The 16,933-nt window shown below is 39.5% G+C and overlaps 2 protein-coding genes across 5 annotated transcripts in view; both read left to right on the forward strand.

Annotated features, from left to right (window-relative positions):
* Window positions 1-5,829, forward strand: part of capn15 (calpain 15) — a 51,814-nt gene extending 45,985 nt beyond the window's left edge. For both annotated transcript variants that reach the window (XM_055057893.1, XM_055057892.1), the window contains exons 10-12: window positions 23-192; window positions 1,221-1,399; window positions 2,705-5,829. In XM_055057893.1, the coding sequence (XP_054913868.1) occupies window positions 23-192; window positions 1,221-1,399; window positions 2,705-2,882 (527 nt within the window). In that variant the 3' untranslated portion in view covers window positions 2,883-5,829. The remainder of the gene's footprint in view (window positions 1-22; window positions 193-1,220; window positions 1,400-2,704) is intronic.
* A 1,118-nt stretch (window positions 5,830-6,947) lies between these two features.
* Window positions 6,948-16,933, forward strand: part of LOC129377754 (putative protein MSS51 homolog, mitochondrial) — a 29,712-nt gene continuing 19,726 nt past the window's right edge. For 2 of the 3 annotated variants that reach the window (XM_055057895.1, XM_055057894.1), the window contains exons 1-6: window positions 6,948-7,344; window positions 9,399-9,566; window positions 10,119-10,268; window positions 11,608-11,732; window positions 11,956-12,519; window positions 16,424-16,528. In XM_055057895.1, the coding sequence (XP_054913870.1) occupies window positions 7,334-7,344; window positions 9,399-9,566; window positions 10,119-10,268; window positions 11,608-11,732; window positions 11,956-12,519; window positions 16,424-16,528 (1,123 nt within the window). In that variant the 5' untranslated portion in view covers window positions 6,948-7,333. The remainder of the gene's footprint in view (window positions 7,345-9,398; window positions 9,567-10,118; window positions 10,269-11,607; window positions 11,733-11,955; window positions 12,520-16,423; window positions 16,529-16,933) is intronic. The other variant, XM_055057896.1, reaches the window with a different exon arrangement.

A 16,933-nucleotide genomic window follows, 5' to 3' on the forward strand; every position in this document is an offset into this window, starting at 1 on the left:
GTTGCTCTGTCCGTGTCCTCAGTCTCCAGTCCCACCAGTGCGGCGGCCCGCCGGCCCAGCCATGACTTTCCCGGCTACATCCTGGCCATCTACAGCTCTCGCCAGGTGATGGTGGAGCAGGTGGAGGCCACACCCACCACACTGGCCGACGCCATCATCCTGCTCACGGAGAACAAAGGAGAACGACACGAGGTGAGACTCACCTCACCGACCCAAATAAAGATTTCTGTCTTTATCTGGATGGATAAGCTGTGACCTTCACTGTCCTCCATTTTGGTTTCAATTTGACCTTCACTGAACATACGTTAGCAGTTCGTCTCCTCTGGTTTGTTGATTCAGTAAATTCAAACAATGGGTTTTTAAAAAGTGTTGGATCTTTAATTTAAATTATTGTATGTAGATGTAAAAACATAAACATTGTGTTAGCAAGGTGCTATCAGTTTCTGCTCCAACATGTTTTGCTAGCTTGACTGAATGACTGTTTCTCTCTCAAGAGTGTCGCTAAACTTGTTGGATCAGTTTAAACATGAAGACAAGTTCTCCTGATTCATGTTATTTTGGAATTTTAATCCATAGAAGACTGGATAAATTTGTGAAAAGAAGAGAAAGAAAAAAATCCCCACTTTGTTTTCTTTCCTTTCTTCCATCCCTCCTTCCTATTTATCATGTTATTTTTGTTATTTTGCACTCTAACACTGAAACAACTTCTTTCTCTTGTGAACAAATATGTTTCGAGTGGCATGTTTTTTTGAGATGCTTTAAGCTTCTGAACACTTCTGAAATGTTTTTCTTTAAAAAAGCAATCCTGGATTCAGTACCTAGCAGCACTCTGTAGCGACCACCTGAGCAGAAGCGTTTTAACATCGTATAAAGATACGAGTTCTTAGCCTGCCATAAATAATTCAGGATGCTTTTTGTGAAGAACAAAGTTCTTCTGTTACAGAGACAATTTCTTGAAAGAGAAATGCTTTTAATGAGTAATATGATTAGCTATGGCAGCTGCACAGTTGAACACTATTTAAGATGTATAATTCACTTAAAAAGTAGATTTTTAAGTCCATCTGCAATGTAAAGGTCTTTTTTTAAAACACATTAATATGAAGAATTTCACTGATGTTTGATTAAAAGTCTTTGAAACACAAAGTTTTGAAGCCCATCTTGCATCAGTGACAAACACTTTCTTCAGCCTCCACCTAACCTAGCATGCGATGCATCCTCAGGGTCGTGAGGGTATGACCTGCTACTACCTGACCCATGGATGGGCGGGGCTTATCGTGGTGGTGGAGAACCGCCACCCCAAGTACTACCTCCACGTTTCCTGTGACTGCACCGACAGCTTCAATGTGGTTTCCACGCGCGGCAGCCTCAAGACCATCGACAGCGTTCCACCTTTACACAGGTACACACACGCATACACGTTTTTTTTAAATATGAGGACAAAAGGCAAAAATAGGACAAATGGGTACATGCCTCTCCAAAGGGTCCAAGGCATGAGAATCAAATGGTTTTCATGCCATGCTTCCAGGAAAACATTAATCTGTTATACACACAAGATTTTTTTTCAATATTTGGTTTTTATTCCTACTGTTAGCTGTTGGTCTCTCTACCCATTTTATATTTGTCTCATTTTTACTAAACTAATTTTATTTTCTACTTTATTATTTATCCACCTGTGATGTTGTGTTTGTTGTGAGACACTTTGGTCAGTTGAGGTTGTTGTAATTGTGCTATAAATAAACTCTTGACTTGATTTATTTACCCTCTGGGAAAAACAGGCTTTTTGAATCTCAACTGACTTACGATTCACTGGCAGTTTAACAGGAATATGTACGGCGTTTATACCCATTATGTAAGGAGCAAGTAGAACAAATGTTGCAGCAGTGCTTGTATAAACATGCTGGCCCCGTGGGGTTACGGCTCTGCTCTTCATAATCTTCCTCTGGCTGGATTCAGCTGTTAATGCGTTCAGGTTTCACATTATTAGGACTCCAGCATTTAACATGCCATCCAGCTGTACAGACATGCGCCAGTCCACATCAATGCAGATTAAACACTGGATATAATTAAAAACTGTTACTGAAATCTGTGGATTTTTTTTTTTTTTTTTTTTTGCTGTGTATGTGTGCTAGGGAGACCTTTCCAAACAGACAATATAGTTACTTTAGTTTATGTTTTCTCTGCAGTAGAATGTAGACTAAATCCATACCATTCAAGGAGTTTTTGATCAAACATAATTATAGTAAGTTTTGTTTGAATGTACAAAAAGGGATTTTTTAAAATCTTAAATACAATATAGAGAAATATATATTTGTACAGTCTTGCCTCAATTACTGCTCTGAGTGTGATGTTCTTTTAGAACATTTACTTTTTTTGAGTTTGTGTGATTCAGTTAACAATTAATCATATACTAAATTAGCTTAACAATTATTTCAACAAACAACTAATTGTTTCCATTCTTAAAGTTTTTATTTGCAGAGTCATTTCTGATTAATTAGCCATTCCTGCTGAGGGATTGATTATTTTAAAAACCAATTAATCACGATTAATTGTTTCATCTCTAGCAATTATTGATATAGATAAATATGAAAACTCCGACCCTCATCTTATCACAAAAAGTTAATCAGAACATCATTATAATTTATATAACTCTATGAACCTGTATGAAGCTCAGATTGAAAGCGCTGCTCTCTATCTCCCCCTGCAGGCAGGTGCTGGTGGTACTCTCCCAGTTGGAGGGAAATGCAGGTTTCTCCATTACCCATCGCCTCGCCCACCGGAAGGCGGCGCAGGCTTCCCTGGGCGACTGGACTCCCACCAAGGCCACCCACAGCCCCCACCTCACCCCTGACATTGATGGGCTGCACAGGCCCAGGCCTCTATGACCCCTGCCCTCTTCACCCCCCACCCATAGACTGTAACCCAACAACCTGTCGGACCACTGAAAAAATCAAGCAATGGTAGAAAAGAGCTGTGGGGAGCCATGAGTTGCAGAGGAAGGCGAGTTTTCTGGTTTTGGAAGTGCATATGAATGTGAAGTCTACAGAGCGTTTACTGGATCTCCAGATTTTTTATTTTTCTTTAGCCATGTGGAAGTGCCATTTCAGGATGAGAAGAGGGGAAATGGGCCTCGACAGAATCCAGACCGAGACACTATGGGAAGCTAGCTTCAAGCTAAACTACTGAGCCATGGCCCCGCCCACACTCAGTCACTCACTTCCTCCACATGTCGTCCTCAACAGGATGCTCACCAGTCCTCAGTGTGGTACATTATGAGCCAAACCAGCTGGGTTTACAGCGTAATTAATGTTTCTTTTATATTTAGTCTTACTTGTTTTGTAGCCTGACCTTCACCACTTTTTCCATTAAGCTTGCAGATGAAGCCATTACTCACCCAGTGCAGTCTGTCCCCACTCAGAGTAGCTCAGGACCAAACTTTTTTTCTGTCATCATGTAAATGTTTTGTAGCAGGCTGTCAGAAAGCTGGATTTAGTGTCCATCTTTTTTCTCTGCTGTGATTCTGGGACCTTCCGTCTTTTAAAAATGCTGAATCAGGAAGATGAAATCTCTGCTTGGATTAGACAACACACTGTAAGACCTGTCCTTTCTGATAGATTATCTTCTTGAAAGGAATAGTTCAGTGATTTTAAAGTGGGATTTTTGATATCTCTTGGTGTTTCCCTGGATCTGCATGGTAAATCTGATGGCTAAAATCCAAAATGGACGTCAGCCATTATAAAGCTCTGCAGGTTTTCAAAAACGCCTCATAAAAGTTGTTTTTTACACCTTTAAATCCTCATTGCTGCACAGAAACTGCACAGGAAATTGATGTTGGAGGTGTTGCGTCACCAACAGTCTTCCTGTGTGAAACTCATTCTGAGAACCAAAAGTGAAGCAAATGAATCAAATAGCTTTAACATCGAGAAAAGCTCAGATCAGAATTCATTGTTGAATCTTTGCACTGCAAAAACACAAAATCTCACTAACTATTTTTGTCTAGTTTCTAGTGCAATTATCTTAGTACACTTGTAATTGATTCTAAATGCTTAAATTTGGCTAAAATTATAGTTTAAATTTTTTAGTGAAGAAAAAGCCAAGCAGCTAAGCTAAAAGCTGGTAATTACCAATGAAATTTGATACAATATGGAACCTTTTGAAATAGTTTTACATAGATGTGTTTACACTGTCTTTTCCTCATCAGTCACAAAACTTAAACAGAACCTCTCGAATAGAAAAATTGGTTTCTGAATTAAAAATTGTTTCTGAATCAAATTGTGACCCTAAAATTGGAATCACATGAAATTGCTAGCACTGAAAGATTTGCATCTTATTCCCAGCCTGTTTCTCTCAGGAAGATTGTTGGTGACGCACTGCCTCCAGCTTCTATTTCCTGTGTAAATCATTGCAGATGTGAAAGCAACTAAAGGTTCATAAAATATGAACCATCTTAGCATCATAAAATGCTATGATGTTCTGGATTTGGGTGTGTGACATAGTAGAAGTCTCCTTTGGCCTTTGTTAGCCTCAGATGTTTATGCTAAATGAAGAAGCCATGAATTATGTCTGCAGGTGGAAAATCCTGGACTATCCCTTTAAGAGAACCATATATATCTTTGCTTACAAACTTCTTGTTTACGAGGTAACGTCTCGTTTTAACATCATGTTGCACTCAAGGTGAAGGTCAGCTTTTATCCATTGTTTGTCAACATGTCACTTTAAGTTTTAGTGTAGCTTTAGAGCACTAAGGAGCTCCACCTGCTACTAGGGGGCGCTCTAACAGAACTGGTGGGTTTATTTCAGGAGGTCAGGGATTCTCAGGCATCTTCTCCGACAGGACGTCAGCAACACGATGTTTGGAAACGCCAAAAAACAAACAAACAAACAAACCCAGAGCTGTTTTCATTTTTGCTGTATTCTCACATCTGCAGTCAAAGCCATCACTCCAGATGAATGTGGCACGAAAGTCAAAGAGAAGAACGCCTGTCTTTTTTAATTAAGTTTTTGTCTAACATTTACTTTGTGTAATGGAGGAAACACTTGAAAGCTGATGAGCAAATTTTCTGATGCGTTCAGAATTAGTGATTAGTTTGTACTATTCAAACTTTAAATCCTCAACATATTTACTGAGATGAGGAAGAATTTGTGGTTTCGGGTTTTTTTCTCCTGTCTTTCATCTTTCTGTCTGTCGGGTTTGGGACGACTGTGTGGCCACAGTTGTGCAGCTGTGAGCTTACAGTCTAATTTATTCACACAAGTGATGAGCAGGCATGTTTTCCAATGAATGCTGTTGAATAGCTGAGATCATGAATGATGGAGAGCTGGGATGAAACTTTGTTTAGATTGAAAAATAAATGAACAAAAACTGCAAAGACGAGGCACATCAAACTTTTAATGTCATCAGATTCACTCTTCTTTTATGTCCTCTTCTATTTCCGTCATCTTTTGTTGAGTTGTGTTGGAGGCGCCCCCTGCTGGTGAAAAGAAGTGGTTGGTCCAGCAAACTTATGCCTTTTCTCTCCTCATTTTTTCCTCCTTGTAAATTGTACAGACTGCAAAATTACAAAACTTGACATATTTGAAAATAATAAGAGAAAAAAAAATGAGCTGATCCTTTTAAACTTGTAAAAACTTTGCAGTATGATAGTAGAGCTGAACAGAAAAATAACCTGATATGAAAAAAAAAACAAATGCTGACGAATGTGATATATATATATTTTAGTGATTTTTTTTCGGGGGGAGTGGGTTGGATTATGAACAGCTGTATAAATCTGTATGTTTAATTTTCAATCTCAGGTTCCGATGGACCAAATAAAAAAATTTTTGTAATTAAAAGCGAGTGCTGGCGGTTGTATTACATATATATATATATATATATATATATATATATATATATATATATATAACATTTCATTATTGATTCAGTTTCTTACTGTGCTTTTATAGACTATATTGGTTTGATTATAAGTGGTCATTTAAAGAACAAATCATACATTATGCTAACAGTAAACGCATGTATTTCCTACTCTAAAAGATATGTTAGTGCTTTCCATATGTTTTGAAATGTTTATATATTTTATGAATTCACTGTTCAGTGATCATTTATGCACCAGACGTAGACCTGCGGCCCAGGGGCGGTTCTAGACGGGGGCCGATGGGGGTATCTAAGACACAACTGGCTCTTTGGCTCACTTATTCAAATGATGAAATATTGTTCTGTTTTTCTGTTTCATTCTTTTTCAAGTGTGGCCATGGAGAAACACTGACTCCCTGTGGTGAATTTGACCTAGAACCGGCCTCCAAACCTAACTCCTTATTTCTATACATATTTTGGTAACACGCTTTACAATACCAGAACGTTCACATAACTTTTATACTTTCGGCTGTCTGAGGACACTTTGAATATTAAATCAGATGTTATGATCAGCTACTCAGTACCTGAGTAGTTTATCAAGTACTTTTTACACTTGCTGCTACCCTGATTGGAGAACGATTTTGGAATACTCTAACTAACCTCAATGCTATATGGATCACTCAGACAAAAATTACTGCCATAAAATAATGTCTATCACTGCAGCAGCCTTGGATATCCGATCTTTTCAAATGTGACATGAATCCTAACATCTGGTCCTGAATGTCGTTGATACTCGACAAACGTCACTATTTTGTGTCCTGATATATGCAGACGGGAATAAAAACAACCATGAGGGACAATAATGATTTGGGCTCCGATTGGACAACAACTTCAAAAAACCACAAGTTCTGCTCTACTGTTAGCATCCATATTTACTTCTGCAAACTGAGCTCTGCTTGTTTTTGGGAAAACGTTGAGCACGCTCTCTATGTGTGACGTTATTGCGCCCTCTACTGCGCATGCGGGACATTTTCAGGTCGTTTGGGGTTCACACTGGAGATCACATGCAATCGCATTTATTTGGAAGTGTGAAGCACCACGGCATAAGGAAATGCGATTTGACAAAAAATTGGAATTGGGTCACGTCCGGCTGCAGTGTGAACGTAGCCGACGTCATCTGTTTTCTCTTTGGACTTCCAGGAATGCTTTTCCAGATAGTTCTGAGCACTTCTTTTATCTTTGCTTCTCTCTCTCTCTTCTTTGCCTCCCACCTTCATCCAAAGCAACCCCTCCTCCTCTTCTTCCTCTCTTCAACATAGCAGACGCCCCCTTGACCTCAGATGACAGCAGAGCAGTGGCCCACCCTGCTCTGGGTAAAGTCTTCCAGACCCCTGCAGACACTCACCAGCAGGACTTTCCTTTCTTCTGCATTCTGCACCAGCGTCAGAGAGAAGCCGGACTCACCTAGAAGGATCTCGGCTCGTCATGAGCAGAAGGTTTGACGCTGCACTCTGTCTCTGTCTGCTTTCTGTCGCCCATCCTTCATGTTGAACTGACAGCTCAGGGTGAGAATGTGATAAAGCACCAAGCAGCTTGTCAAAGGAAGGGATCTGTGTCCTGAGAGGAAAAACTTCTTTTCAAATATTCACTGGTTTAAATTTTGTACCTATGACTAATGGGACTTGCACTGCAAAAACACAAAATCTTATCAAGTATTTTTGCTCTTAATATTGATGAAAAAGTACTAGTTTTACATGAAATAATAAAAATGTCTTCCACTGGCAGAACCTTATATCACCATAACTGACATAGAACAAGTTTCTATATATTGCTGAAAAGTTGCTGTTAAGGTCATTTTATTTCAAGTGCACTAAGATATTTGCAAACATAGTTAAAAAAATGCAATTCTTTAAAGTTGGTCTTGAGGTATTCAAGATAAAAAATATATATATAGTTTTTAACACCACAAAAACAAAAAATCTTTCATATCTTAGTGTCTTGTTTCAAACTAATTTGATGAAAAAGTTCCAGTTTTAAGTGAAATAATCTGGCAGTGAAACTGGACTAAATGACGCCCACTGGTAGATTATTACATTTGAAATTTGCCTTTTTTAATCAATATTAAGGAATTATTTACTTAAATCAAGCTCTCATATTTTGCTGAAAAGCCACCTGCAAGTTATTTTTGTCTTATTTCAAATGTGCTAGCATGCTTCCATGAAAATACTTGATAAAAGTTGCATTTTTGCAGTGAGGATAGTTTTAATCGTGGTTCTTATTGGTCTTTTTTTAATGATTTCACCAAATCTTAATGTTTCTCTGGATTTCTTGGACCTCTGCCACGGAGACACACACAGTGACTGCATGTCAAAAAATATAACTGGAAGCCATTCATTTAAACGACGATGATATTCTATCCCCAGCATCATGCAACCTGAGAGGAGATGGCAGTAGGTGGGGCTGCTTTTAAAAAATATGAGCACAAGGTTTCAGACATGCAGAGATGAAATGTGTTGGAAATCTCTGCAGGCTGAGTTTATTAATAGATGTTTTACTGCTTGGCTGAAATCTTATACTGGGTCATTTAAGAAACAATCAGAAAACAGGCATTTTAAGTTTCAGGTCAAATGTGCAGAATGCCTCACGTTGGGAGTAGATGGAGTCAAGAGCATAAACGTTACTACATTTTCTCTTTTTAGGGGAAAAACGAGGAAATGTGAGCTTTCAGAACATGCAGCTCATTACAGAATCATACGTGAGATATCTGGAGATGTGGAAGCTTTTCCCCTGAATCTGAATGAAAACATTCAAAGCTTTAAATGCTTTAAAAAGCCATTTTGACCTCTCATAATTCATAACTCATTACTGCCTCCATAATTAGATCAGAGGCCGACGACTGGAGGGCCGACTTCAACTCCCTCCCAAATTTATGACCTTTCAGGCGACCTCGGGATGGAGAACATGTGAAGGTCATGCAGTGAAGATGTCGTCTAAACCAGAAATGTTTAAGATTCCTTGGAATCGGTGCACAGAACTATAGTGTTTTATATACACTGTAAAACATTAGAAAATTAAAATCCACCTTGAAATTGCAGCAAGAAAATGAAATGAAATGAAAGTTCATGAAGTTGATTTATCAACAATAGAAAAGTTGTCAAAACATTGTTTTTAAGTTCATTAATCTTAAATTGTGAGTTTTAACTTAATGCTGCCATTTTAACCAAATTAAATCACAATATGTAATAATATCTCTTCTGATTTCTCTATTATTTCAACCACAACATCAAGTTAAAATAACTTATTTTACTATAGAATAATTACATTTTTTGTTTCAAATTGCAGGAACCAAATTTCTGATCTGATGATGAATTTTATTAAACATCTCAATGAATTCAGCTCAGAAACATTTAGTGTGATCAGGACATCATCCTGTCAGCTGCACTAAAATAAACATTTGCCTTAATAACACAAGAGTCAGATCAATGTAAAGCACTGTCAGTAATCCTAAAAATAAAACTTGAATCAATGTTTTGATCATTTTCATCCCCAGTGGACCCAGCATGGCATCCCAGAGCCCAGCGCTCCCACCGTCCTTCTCTCCTGGGACAGACAGCGTCTTCTCTGACCAGTCAGGCTTCTATTCACTCGACTCCAACGTTCCTGGACTCTCTAAAGTGATTCTCAAGCAGCTCAGCATGAAGGACTACGGAGAATACAGGTACATCACGCTGCAAAACACAAAATCTCACCAAGTATTTTTGGTCCAGTTTCTCCTGCTAATATCTTAGCACACTTAAAATATTTCACTTTCCAGTGATATTTTTTGACATGCAGTCACTGCGTGTGTGTCCGTGGCAGAGGTCGTCCATCCAAGAAATCCAGAGAAACATTAAGATTTGGTGAAATCATCAAGAATTACCAAAAAGAACAATATTTAAAACTATAGTCGCTGCAAAAACACAACATTTTACTAAATGTTTCACTGTAAATATGTTAGTACACTTGAGATCAGACAAAACGAACTCACAAGTAGCTTTCCAGCAAGAGATAGGAGCTTGTTTTAAGTAAATAATTCTTTCATATTGGTGAAAAAGTTGCAGCTCCACTGGCGCTGTGTTTTGCTGAAGAGTTTCTAGTAAGTTAGTTTTATCTGGTTTCAAGTGTACTAAGATATTTGCACTGATAGCTAGTCAAAAACTTGGTATAATTGAGTTTTGTTTTATTTATTTTTTTGCAGTGTAGGAGATGATAATTGTCTGATTTTCTTCAGAGCTGCTGTGCAGGGAAAGACTAAAGGACTCCGGTTCCGCAACTACAAGGAGATGTTCCAGAAGATGGAGGAAACCTTCAAGTTCTGCGCCAGCTGCAACAAACTCCCGGAGCGTCTCGCCGAGGGACAGACCCTGAAGCGCTGTGGGAAGTGAGTGCAAAGCCCTGAATGTCATCGCAGGGAAGGATGTTGTTGTGTTGCAGCCCAATAGCTGTCATGTGTGAAGTATGACCAGCTGCCGTTGCATCAGCCACACAATGATAAGCCAGCGAACACTGCAGAGGTGGACAGTGGCCAGGTGCAAATATAGCAAAGTTCCCGGACTGATTCATCTCTCTGCCATTCTGCACTCAGAGGAGCTGAATGCATTTTAAATATCAAATCATTTGGGTGAAGGTAGAAAGAACAGCAAGTAGACATAATGGACGACTGTCTGTCAGTGCCTCAGGGCGATTGTTTCTTATTTCTGTCTGATATATAGTCGAGTTCCGGCTACTTAATGTCAGCTGAAGCCATTTAGAGAAGCATCTATGGGAGGAACTATGAAAGCTGCTCTGTGGAGCCGTCAGTGAGACCTGTGACCCACAAGCCAGCAGTTCATGTCTCTGATTCTTTTTTTCTATATTTAGAACCAAGAAAGTGACTAAACAGGCTTTCAGTCAGCAACAGCGTTTCTTTTCCGTTCCCTTCATCATCCTTCAGCAACAAAGAGAGGCGGGCAGAGAAACCAGAAAGTCACTGCAACATATTCTTACTCAAGTAACAGTGAAAAGGAGCCGTCCAAGAAATTACTTTAGCGTATAAAAACGTATTCTGTAATACGTTGACTCTAGTTCTGAACGTCTGGTCAAATTATCATTCATTTAATATTTAAAAATTACACCATCAGACAAACCAAATTATAAAGTTAAGTGGAAATTTTGGTATTTTAAGGATGAAAATGACAGAAAATAAAAAACAACAACAACAAAACAAATCCAAATTGGTTTCTTTGAATAAAAAAACTTATGAGACATTAACAAAACTGCAGGTCTGTGTCTGGTGAATTTCTGTTTAAAACATGTTTGTTTTTCATTCAGTGGGGAGAAAATCCAGAAATGATATTCAAGTAAGAGAAAAGATACTTCAAAATAAAGTTACTCAAGTTGATGTAAATAGTACAGTGTAGCAAAAATACTTCTAGAAGTTATTCTTTCAAAACACTTACTCAAGTAAATGTGAGTAAATGTAACTAGTCACTATCCACAAAGACGAATATGAGAAAGAAGATGTTCTTCCTTAAACTGGTCGATAAAATCATTCTTTGATAAACAGATTTCAGTCTCAATTCTGCCTGTTTTAGAGCCAAATATGCTTCTGCTGGCCACCCAACGTTTACACACGTCAAAATGGCTGCCGTCAGATGTGCAATTATACAACTTTAAAAATCTCTAGGAGAAGTTAGGAGTGTTTCCTAGTTTTTGTTGTTTCATTGCATCCTTCCTCTCAGGTGTTTGAATGTGTACTACTGCACAAAGGACTGTCAGAAAAAGGACTGGCCTCATCACAAGAAGGTCTGCAAAATCCTGCGATTGGTGGCCATTGACCGCTTGGTGGAGTGGCTGATGTTCACTGGTAACAACTTTATTGAAAACAGTAACATTTTAAATCATTTGTAAATATTTTTGTGCAGTGGATCCTCCCGAATAGCTGAGATCTGCAAAACTTTTGTTTTTGAACACGGCATGCCACACACACCCAGATCAAGGTCTTTATTCTGCTACTTCACACCAAGTCACTAAACCTCCCAACTCAGACCACAAAACCTTTCATAAACCATCCTGTCTTTTCTTTCCAGGAGATCTTCCATTCCCAACTGAGAAATGGTCCAAAGGACCTGCAGATGTGAAGGGTTGGGACGACTGGCTTCCCATGCAGGAGGGGCTCACCCAAAGTCTGGACAGAATCCTATCCAGCGCCAACATGGCAACTCTGTGGCAGAACGCCGGCAGGGCCCGACCGGACGATGGCGACCTGAGACAGTCCTTGTGGAGGATTCAGAGCGAATTCCTATCTCGGGTTCTGACCGTTGGAAGGGCGATTCAACAGTTTGGGCTGGACCCGTATCTGAAGCCTCTCACCGTTCACATCGTAGGGGCCTCTCACAGTGAGACTATGGGAGCCAGGCTGACTGACTATGACGAGCTGAGCCACATGTTTCCTGGACACCAGGGCATTGAGATAGTGATGGTCGGCCCTGAGGTGGTGGACGGCCGCATCGTGAGACCTCCGCTCAGAGCATTTGGCCCCAAGCACAAGGTGTACATCAGTGCCTACAAGGGCCTCTACCATCAGTTCTGGGAGGATGTGGTGGAGAAAGGGGAAGTTGCCAGGCCAGACGTTGTAGTCGGATTCCACCCAGGTATGCACTTAAATTTACCTACGTAACACAAAAAGGGTGTTTGTTGGAGTTGTTATTAATGTCTTAACAATCTGAGATAAGGTTTGGGAGGCCTGGCTAGTAACCGAGAGCCTGGTGACACACTCTTATTCTGGGGAATCCCAAAAGTGTTCCCAAGCCATAATGGATAAACAGTTCTTTCAGAAAGTTCTGAGTCTGCCTTGCTGTTTTCTCCCAGTAAGATGTACCCAGACAATCCCCAAGGGAGACACAGGAGCCATCTCAGCTGAGTCTTTTCTGTATAATTAGGAGCACCTCTACTCTCATACCAGTCCTGTTTAGCCCTATTTAATCAAACTCTGGTTTGGTTGCCTAGAAAGTCTGGTTCATTTGCAGAGGAGTGAATGCACAATTACACTCTAAAAACCTTTGCGCTACCTTAAAACATCGGTCTCTGTTTGGTTGAAGTGAACTCTGCTGTGGTTACAGTGAATATGTGAACTGGAAACTGCTCCAAAAGTAGGAACTATACTAGTGCAGGGCATTCTGGGTAACTACAACTAAAGCAAACACCAGAATAGCCATTTCTGTATCTGCAAAGCCAGAAAGAGAAATGGCTCCTGGTCTTCAGCCAAGAACAAACAAGAAATCCTTCAGCCACTAAAATCTGACGCCTTTCCATTTTTATTTGCGTTTTGTGAAGAAGGACCTTGTGCTCAGTGTCTTCTTCAGAGGTTTTTGGGTTGTTTCCTTCAGTAGTTCTTGGTGCAGCGCCACCACAGGTGAAGGGGGGAACTGTTTTTTAAAGTGGAACATGAAAGTGAAACTTAGCAGCTGAAAATTTAACAAATGTTGCAACTTTAATCGAGTGAAAACACCTTCAGAGTAAAATTTCTACCACTTGTATCCATCTGCCAGGATGAATATCAGAGCTGAGTCCGTAAAGTAAGAGATTTGTGTTTTGATTCAGGTCATCTCCATAACAAGAAACCGGAGTAGTGCTGGTTACACCATAGATGATCTTGCCAGCAAGATGCAACTGTGAGGTTTCATACCAGGACTTTCTGTCCATAACTATGTGTTGAGAACCTTTCCAAGAACTCGACAGAGTCTGAGAAAGACGTCAGACCCAACAGTTTTAAATCAGTCTGTAAAGTTAGATGGAAGACTAGAATTCTGGTTAGAAACAGTCGGCCATCTTGATTTCCCTTTGGTCCTACATGCATAATTCTTTACTTGAAGTAAACAGAAGCATTGAAAAACGTTTAGCGAACTGGATGTGACCTATTCGTTGGCGCCGGGCTCTTAGAGGGGATTCAGGTGATTTATGGCAGCAGCTGGGGAAGAGTTCGGCTGGCAGTCCTATAAAATAAATGGCCCTTCAGTTATGGGAGGGTTTTGGGGGCGACTGTGGCTGTGTTGGTAATCGTCTTGTGATCGGAAGGTTGTCGGTTCGATTCCAGCGTCCTCCTGCTACATGTCTAGGCAGGGCTGGACTTAACCCCAAGTTGCCTATATGTGTGAATGTGACTCCAGTGTAAAGTGCTTTGAGGGGTCAAAATGACTGGAAAAGGCTATGAGTTCAATTCATTTACTGTTTTGGCTTATCAGGTTCAAAGGTCATGTTTGACCAGGTCAGGCGGATGGACTGGCAAATTCATCCTCATAATCCTACAAGAATAATCTCCAACAAGAATAAAGTCTAAATATTACAACTGTTTTTAATTGAAATATTATGACTTTATTCTTGCATATTTCAATTTCATTCTCATAAGACTTTGTTTTTGTAATATTATTATTTATTCTCATGATTTTGTAACTTTATTCTCAAATTATTGAATTTATTCTCACAACTTTATTATTATATTATGACTATATTCTACTTTTATTCATTTTCAAAATATTACGACTTTAGTATTTTCATTTTAATCTCATAAGATTCCGACTTTACTGTTGTAATTTTCTGACTTTATTCTCATGATTTTATTACTTTATTCTCATATTATTTTGACTTCATTGTGATAAAAAGTATTTATTAATTTTTTCATGTTGTGGCTCTGAAGGGTTGTGAAGAAAAACTAATCTTTTTGAGGAAAACTGGATACTAGTTGTGTCGTTTTGCCTTCACAGAGCCTCAGTGACACATAAAATGCTCTTTATTCTCCACAAAACAAAAGAAAAATCTGTTATTATTACCAGGCTTGCCATCAACCATATGGCCGAAACTCACAGAGGCGCCAGGCGACGTTCCCAATCACTAAGAGCGTCTCTTTGTCACCTTATCTCCCTGATATCTAAACCTCTAAACACTTAATCGCTGTTTAATTTTTCACAATGACTAGAAGTGTAGCCTCTGGCATCGTAATACCTCGCTGTGCATTATTCACGTCCAAATCCCCTGGCCTGTGATGCCATCTGTGTTTCAGTCCCGGCTCCTCGCCTCCCTCCATACATGCTCCTCTCTCCTTGACAACACAGTAACACAAGACTTTATTTCTCTCTGTTGTGGAATCTGTTGTTCATTTGTTGTTTGTCTCTAAGAAGGACGTTTAAGCTGACGGATTTGCGGCCCTGGAGTTCGGTAATCTGGTTGAAGGGCAAAGTTTTTATCGCTCTGCATCCTGAGGCTTGAAAAACATGCAGCCGGTATAAACCAGATTCTGGAGGACTTGACATCTGTCTGTTATTATCCCACAGGATTATAAACCCGACCCATCGTGAACGTAGCATTTCTGCCACAGCGAACCGTCTTTCGGATGTTTTTATGTCTTTGTGGACTTGGTAAACGTGTCCTGAATATTTAGACCCGTCTCCATACATTTTTCTGGATGAATTGTCCCAGAAGTTATCAGGATAAATGATAATATTGTTGTTTTGAGATCATTTTCTAACAAGAACACAGATCGATAAACTTTAAATGCTGATGAACATTTAGCATTGGAACTGGAAGACTTTTTAAATATTCTGAATTAATTAAAAAAAAAAACATAAACATTGAATAAAATGAATCATGGAGTCTCTGTAAACAAAGCTGTCCTTCAAAATAAGAGCTCGTTGAGACCAAATCACCAAACCGGAGCCATCACCACAATTATTGAGTTTGTTTTAATATATTATGCAATTAATTGATTTACTGATTATTGTGATAGGTCTAGTTCTGAGAAAACCTAAAAAGGAGATCCACAGATTATTTTGGGGAAAGTAATCCCAAAATAATTAGTTACTTTAGCTTCAATTTGTTTTGCATTAAAGCTAAAGTAGCAAATATTTATTTAAAAAAATATTTTTAAATATTTCTTGAAGCTGTCTCCATGTTGTGTCAGTTTGGTATGAGATAGATAATCTGTAAAAAAAAAAAAAAAAAAATCAAACTCCTCTGCCTTCACCAAGTGCCAGCTATAAACAACCAATCAGAGCCAGGAGGCGGGTCTTAGCGCTGCCAATCACTCTCCTTGTGCTGTTGGTCATTCCCCGCAGGCTATTTAGCCACTGATGATGACAGACAAATGGTTTTCATATAATAAGTTGTTTCTCGCTATTAGCACATTTAGCAGCTCCTACATGAGATTGATAGACAGCGCTAAGACCCGCCTCCTGGCTCTTATTGGTTCTTTCTGCTTGGAAGTGCTGCATTTCTTCAGAGGGCAATAAAAGCTGATGGATGTTTGTAACTGTGAATCAATTACATTTACATGATTTTAAAGAATTACTTTCAGAAATGTCTTTTTTGCGTTTACTTTTTAGTTTTATTTTAATAATTTTATTCTAAGTATCCAAGTAGAAATTCACCAGACACAGACACACACCTGCAGTTTCATGACTTTTATATTGAAAGATACTGATTTTGATATTTATACGTAAGAGATGTGACTTATAAATTCATAATTTTTATTATTATTTTTGTTCATTTTCATTTTTACTTCAGGTTTTCATGCCAACCAGGGTTTGGTGCAGGGCTGGCTGCCCTCCCTCTTGCTGCTCAGAGACTACAGCATCCCGTCTTTCTTCACTACCCAGCCAGCACACCTAGGTGGGCCCCATATGGGATATAAGTGGGCAGGCAATATGGGTCCCAAAAGGGTTTGTCCACGGTTTCCATGGTGGCCCCACATGGGTTTGCCCAAGTAGATTTTAATGGGTGCTAACTGGGTTTTCAGTGGGTCCCACATGGTTAACTCACATGAGGCCCATCTGTGGCCCACTAGGGTGCTGTCAAGAATATTTACGTGGGTCCCAATTGGGTCTGAACTGGGCTAGAATATGGGTACCAAGTGGGTTTGTCCACGGTTTCCATGGTGGCCCCACATGGGTTTGCCCAAGTAAATTTTTATGGGTGCTAACTGGGTTTTCAGTGGGGCCCATGTGGTTAACTCACATGAGGCCCATCTGTGGCCCACTAGGGTGCTGTCAGGAATATTTACCTGGGTCCCAATTG

Source organism: Poeciliopsis prolifica, unplaced genomic scaffold, assembly GCF_027474105.1.
Source record: "Poeciliopsis prolifica strain line A6 unplaced genomic scaffold, Auburn_PproV2 SCAFFOLD049, whole genome shotgun sequence".
Lineage (NCBI taxonomy): Eukaryota > Metazoa > Chordata > Actinopteri > Cyprinodontiformes > Poeciliidae > Poeciliopsis > Poeciliopsis prolifica.